Genomic DNA, 6,754 nt, shown 5'->3' with positions numbered 1-6,754 from the left:
ACGCTGGAGAACGGATGTTCTAAGCCTCACAGTAAAAACCCTTAAAAGTGCAATCACCCAGCACTTGGCTGGGACACTGGCAGGATGTGAAGCCAAACCCCAGAAAGTGGCTTTGTTCTTCCTCTTCTGCTACTACTGCTACTGATTTCCTGTCCCCCAAGCGGATGTGAGAGTAGCAGGCAGTGAAGTGAACAGCAAAGGTCGATCTTCTTTTTAGCACACTCATTTCAGTTTGGGTTTGATGGAAAATTGATTTTGTGACCAAATGAACTTTTTCAAGACAGGTGACTCGACTTCCCATGGAAATTGTACATCTTTGACAAACGGAAACACCATTTTGGCTTAAAATTGAAAATTTCCAGTTTTGGGAGTTTCTGTTCCCATGAAAAGGGAAAGTGTGGTATGAACACACCCCCTGAATGCCCCCATTCATGTTGCTACCCGACTGTTTTCTAGTGTGCCAAGACCACAAATCCCCCTGAGATTTCATCCCTTGGGGTCCTCTGAAAGCGCTGCCCAGCTCTGTTTGAATGGCTCAGGGACAGCTGGGTGAAGAGCGGGATACTGGGTTTGATTATTCAGAGAATCATAGAGTCAGAGAACCCTAGAGCTGGAAGGGACCTCAGGTGGTCATTGAGTCCAGCCCGCTGCCCAAAGCAGGACCAACCCCAACTAAATCATCCCAGCCAGGGCTTTTATTGGGATGAATTGACACAGACCCAGCAGTGGCTCATTTCATAGATCCCAGCCCAGTGGGGGGCAAACTGCAGTTGTCTGGATGCACCCGGCCCGTCAGGGTCATTCCCTGGGGGCTGTGAGAGCTTTAGCTGAGGTTGACCGGCCACACGCCTGGCTCCCAGATCTCCCACTGGCTGTGGTTGTTAGTTCTCAGCCAATGGGGGCTGCAGGAAGTGGCCCAAGGCCCGAGGCCCAAGCTGCCTCCCACAGCTCCCACTGGCTCAGGACGGCAAATCGTAGTCAGTGGGAGCTGCGGGACCAGGCCTGTGGACAGTCAGCACCAGCAAAAGGCCTTGTGCCCCACCTGTGGGTGTCCCTGAGGGGCTGGGTGCAACCTGCCAGCCACAGGTTGTCCACCGCTGGTTTAGCCTGAAGTCCTGCGTGACACTGGCCTTAGAACCTCCCCGGACCAATCCAGGCTGGAACGAGAGCAGGTGTGTGAGGGGGAAAACTCAACCTGGCTTTAAAAGCGGCAGGTGATGGAGCAGCCCCTGAGCCTCACTGTGAAAGACGTCCCCATTGCTCCGGGTGGGAACTTCTCTCGCTTCAGAATTCAGCTGTTGGACGGTGTCAGACGGGTTGAAACTCTCTCGTCCAGCAACTTCCTGCGTCCGGCAGGACCATGGAGGCTGCTGGGCCAGGGACCTCCAGCTGTGCGGGTTGCACCAGAGCCCTGCTGCTGGCAGGGAGCCCCTGCTGGAATCCTACTCTGGGGAGCCTGGGGGGCAGCCATGGGGTAGGCAGCCAGGTCAGGGAGACCCACTGCTGGGAGCCTGGCTGGGGTTGGGGAGCCTTACTGTGGGGAGTCCAGCCCCAGCTGGGAGCCCTGCCAGCAGCCCACAGCCCCGAGGACCCCTGGCTGGGGTGGGGAACCCCAGCAGCCCCATGGCACAGGGAGCTGGCTGTGGAAGGGATCCCCACCAGCAGCTCCACAGTTTCAGTGATCCTGGCTGGGGTTGTGAGGAACCCTGCAGGAGTAGGGCTTCCCTCCAGGCACGTTGGGAGCTTAACTTCCCCTTGTCCGGTAAATCCCCATGTTCATGACCACTCTCATCCTGAGGGTGCCGGGTGAGGGAGGTACAACCTGTAGAGCAGATCACAGAGTCCACTATTATAGAAACTTGTTTCTCATATAGACATTTAAACTTATTTCTCCCCACAATGCAGAGGAATTCAAAAAACTGTGGTAAGAAAGAGCTTAAAATGCTCTTTCTTTCTTTCTTTCTTTCTTTCTTCGCAGACCCCCAGGCTCACGATGGAGCAGGAGAACCACACCCGAGTGCGGGAGTTCATCCTTGTGGGATTCCCAACCATCCTGGAGCTGCAGGTGCTGCTCTTTGTGGTGTTCCTCACCATATACCTGCTGACCCTCCTGCAGAACATGGTCATCATTGCCCTGATCTGGACCAACCTCCACCTCCACAAGCCCATGTACTTCTTCCTCAGTCACCTCTCCTTCCTGGAGGCTTGGTACATCTCGGTCACCGTCCCAAAGCTGCTGGTGAATTTCCTGGTGGTGAATAAGAGCATCTCCTTCCTGGGCTGCATGGTCCAGCTCTACTTCTTCATTGCCTTGTTCTGCACTGAATGTGCCCTCTTAGCTGCCATGGCCTATGACCGCTATGTGGCCATCTGTAACCCACTGCGCTACCCGACTATCATGAGTCACCGGCTGTGCCTGCAGCTGGCGGTGGGCTCCTGGCTGACTGGCTTCCTCATGTCCATACTGAAGGTCTTCTTCATCGCCCAGCTGTCATACTGTGGCCCCAATGTCATCAACCACTTCTTCTGTGACATCTCCCCATTGCTCAACCTCTCCTGCTCCGACATGACAGTGGCAGAGATGGTGGACTTTGTCTGTGCCTTGATCATCCTCCTCATCCCCCTCTCCGTCACTGTCACCTCCTACATCTGCATCATCAGCACCATCCTGCGCATCCCCACCGCCCAGGGCAGGAGGAAGGCCTTCTCCACCTGCGGCTCCCACCTCACTGTGGTTGTCGTCTTCTTCTCAACCACCGTCTTCATGTACGCCCGGCCCCGGAGGATCTACTCCTTTGACCTCAACAAGCTCGTGTCCGTGGTGTACACCATTGCCATCCCCATGTTGAACCCCTTCATTTACTGCCTGAGGAACCAGGAAGTGAAGGGGGCACTAAGAAAGATGCTGGGTGTCAAGAGTGCTGACCCCAACGTCTCTAGCAGTGACCACTAGCCTTGAGTTGGGCCCAGAACGGACCCACCACTGGAACTCTTCACACACACAAGCTGCTCACAGGCAGTGAGGCTTCAGATTTCCTGGACAGGATTCTACTCAGGCCGATGGATTGTGAGAAGTCACTGGGGGAAGGACTGGGTTTCCACATCCATCTTGGCTGGAGAGCTGAGCGTGAAGAAGCTAAGAAAGTCTGGCTGTAGAGAAGGAGGAAGATTTACACAAGTTCTGATCACAGATCAACTGATTAATGGCCAAGAGCAAAGGGAACAGAAAGACAGTTCTTTCATTTTGGTACTGTTGGGAAATGGGTTGAGCAGTTGGGGTCCCTCGCTGGCAGAGCGCGAGATTGGTTCTGTCTTAATTTGGCTCCCAGTCTGAATGTAAAACAATTTGACTTACTGATCACAAGGACAAAATCATGTTCTGGCAATCAGAAAAACAAATCCATTGCTTCTGTGAGTTGTCCTCCCTGGAAGTTATAGGGGTAATACCCCCTTGTCTTCCCATGACGTTAAAATGAACATGCAGACACTGTGGGAACCACTGTCCTGGGTTTGGCCCATCTTGTTGAAAGCCGGCCAAGCGAGGTGTCTAATGAAAGCTGGTCCTTCACTGAATATTGATGCTGTTTATATATTTGTATCATTTTTACATGTGGAGTTATGAGTATTGGCTCTGGGCTTAGAGTTGAAATTGTCGCCTCTGGGAGACCACAATGGGAGGCCACATGGCACGTGCTGTACAGGGATTGCTAGCCAGGTTCAGCAGCACCTGAGTTCAATCCACACCTCAGGAATTTAGCTGTGGCCATGTAGCCCAGAAGGCCGCCGACGGCAGAATGCTTGAAAAAGGACACGGAGAGGTGAGCTCATGTGAGAGGCTCCATTTTGGATGTGCTTTCACACAGGCAGGAACAGACGATCTCCCTCCACATGGGCAAGGGTATAAAGGGGACCCTGAGGCTCGTCCATGAAGTCCTCAGTCCTCAGCCCTCATTCTTCAATCCAGCTCATCACTTCAGGAACACCTCTGCTGTGAACTGACCTGGAAGGGCCGCAGACCCAGCCTAACCAAGGACGTGCTCCAGAGACATTTAAGATAGACACCTATTCCCTGTGCTGCAACCCGCATCAAGAACTGTGTGATTCATGTATGCAATTTGCTCTATCAATATTTACTGTCATTCTATTCTTTCTTTTTATTAATAAACCTTTAGATTTGAGATTCTAAAGGATTGGCACGGTGTGCTTTTTGGGGAAGATCTGGGTATGTATTGACCTGGGGCTGTGGCTGATTCTTTGGGACTGGAAGAACCTTTGTGGTTTTGGTGAGATAGGTTGACGTAATCTCCAATCTGTGAGGAGGGTACTGGCTGTGGCACAAGAGCGTTTTGGTTGTGGAACTGGTTTGGTGCTGAGGAGGACCCATGGTCTAGGGCTGTAAGGAGCCCTGTTTTAAGCAATTTGCCCTGGTTTGGCTCTCTCAGCTGTGCCCCAGGAAACCTCCTATATTACATTAGAAATAACTTAATTGAAACTAAAATCCATGACTCTCACTCACCCTGGGAGGAAGGAGAAGTAACCCTACTGACATGCTTGATGTTACACTGGAAAGAGGTTGTACAAGAATAAGGCCCAAACTTAGAAGTGAAACAACAAACGGACATAGGTTGTGTTTTCCTCCAGACTGAGCAAGATTTCAGTGATTTCAATCAGCTTCGGTTTCTGGTTAATGAGAAAAAAATCAAACCCGGCGAACACCCAGGCTGGGTATTTTTAAAGCTGCAGACTGGACTCATAGCTCATCGAATCACAGAGCACTAAAACTTGAAGGGACCTTGAGAGGTCATTGAGTCCAGTCCCCTCCCTCCCAGCAGGACCAAGCACCACCTAGACCTTCCCTGATAGATGTCTGTCTAACCTGTGGTCGTGAATGAATGGCTGTAAAGGGTTCACAGAAGGCTGTCAGCAGGGGGTGGTCAGGTAAGTTAACGGGTGAAACTTTTTTGAACTGCAAACAAATGCAGTCTGAGGGGTCTTTGTCTGTGTGGCTGATGCCGAGGAGACAGGGAGAGATGACTGCTCCCAAGCGGTTGGAATGAATCTAATAAATATCCTGACTGTCTCAAATCAGCCATAGATAGGTAGGGGAAGGGAAATGTGCAGATCAGGTTATGGTTATTTGGTGTGGACTGACTGTCCTTCTCTTTAGTTGCTTTGGTTAATGACTTGATTTTTCCCCTGGTCATCTCTAATTTTTCAGATGAATCCCAGGGAAGTAATGCTGCAGCCGGCATGGTTTCTCTTCTCGTCTTTTGTGAATAAATGACTTGTTCAAAGCACACGATGTGATTCCTGTGTCCTAGAGATTTCTTGTTTCTGTGCATGTTCAGGCCTTAGACAACAAGGCCGGCTACTAGATTACATTCTTGGTGGCTAAGCTCTCTCCTGAGGGAGGGTTAAGAGCCTGGGGCACCCCCCTGGGAGAGGTCCTGAGTGTGTCTGCCTGGGTTAGGGGATTTTTTCCCACTCAGGTGGTGGCTGTGATTACACCCCTGCCCCCAGGTCAGGGCATCTGTGACCTTGGGGAGCTTTTCAAGCAAAGGCTTTTACAGACCAGGTATTTTCTGAAGATCTTGCAGGACCCCACCTTCTGCACTCGGAGTGTCAGAGTGGGGAGTAGCCCTGACATGCTGGCAGCAGAGGTGGGATCATTTTGACCCAGGAACACAGACCTCGGGGTTTTAAAGGGACACTTTTTAACTTTCTTTTGCTATTTGGGATGGTGCTGCCTGTGGGGGAACAGGCCCTCATAGAGGTTTCAGCTGTAAAGCTGAGAGTCCAGACCAAAGAGATGATTTTTTGCTAGCCTTCAGGGCAATAGATAGCTGGGTAGAGTTGTGCAGGAACCAGCCCAGTGTAAGAATTGGGGACAGGCACAGCAGCTTGGAAGCAACCGTGGACATGAGCCAAATGGCACAACGCAGGGCAGATGGAAGGAGTGAATCTGACCTGGCCACACGATGGACCACAAGGTGGCCTGCTAAACCCATGGTTGTGAGCTCAGTATTTGAGGGGGCCACTTAGGGATCTGGAGGCAACAGATTTAAAAAAGAAAAATGCCGGTGCTTGGTCCTGCCAAGCAAGCAAGGGACTGGACTCAACGAGCTCCTGAGGTCCCGTCCAGTCCTACGAGGAGGCTGCCTTGCAGGAGGGCAGAAGCTCTCTAAGGAGGAGAGGAAGCTCTAAGGAGAAGCAGGCAGAAGGCCGGCGCATGGGAGCAGAGGTGAAACGTGCACAGATGGAAGCAGAGGCAGCGCGCGGAGCTGGCGCTAGGAGTGAGATGGGCAGAAGTTGAACTGGAAAAGCTCAGGTGGCGGAATGCTCCAGGTAAACCGTCTCCCCCCAGCTCCAACCTCTGTTCAACAGCCCAGAAAACTGCCCATGTACCAGGTGGGAGACAGCGTAGAACTTTTCTTCCGCAATGCTGAGAGGGCCGGTCAGGGGCACGACGCCCCCACAGCTCAGTATACGATGGAATTAAGATCTCAGATCACTGGCCCCTTTCTAGGAGCGGCAGCTGACGTGTCTGAGGACGCCAGGAACGGTGATGAACTGGTGAAGCGAGAGGCTGTGCTGATGATGGGCCTCACTGCTGAGGAGGCCTGTTGTCATTTCAGAGCCCTGTGGTGGCACCAGGACGTGGCATTTCCCGGCCATGCCCGTCGTGTAGCTAAAAGCAGGAAAACATGGCTCTCGGGAGAGAAGGCTGGCAGCCTTTTGCGAGTGACACCTCTTC

The 6,754-nt window shown here is 52.2% G+C and overlaps 1 protein-coding gene across 1 annotated transcript; it reads left to right on the top strand.

Moving 5' to 3' along the window:
* Positions 1–1,990: 1,990 nt before the first annotated feature.
* Positions 1,991–2,953, top strand: LOC142004909 (olfactory receptor 6B1-like). The gene has a single exon (XM_074982589.1). It carries the CDS (start codon positions 1,994–1,996, stop codon positions 2,951–2,953), a length of 960 nt encoding a protein of 319 aa, XP_074838690.1. The 5' UTR covers positions 1,991–1,993.
* Positions 2,954–6,754: the final 3,801 nt, after the last annotated feature.

Source organism: Carettochelys insculpta, chromosome 32 (genome assembly GCF_033958435.1).
Source record: "Carettochelys insculpta isolate YL-2023 chromosome 32, ASM3395843v1, whole genome shotgun sequence".
NCBI lineage: Eukaryota > Metazoa > Chordata > Testudines > Carettochelyidae > Carettochelys > Carettochelys insculpta.
This window is presented reverse-complemented; position numbering and strand designations above follow the sequence as displayed.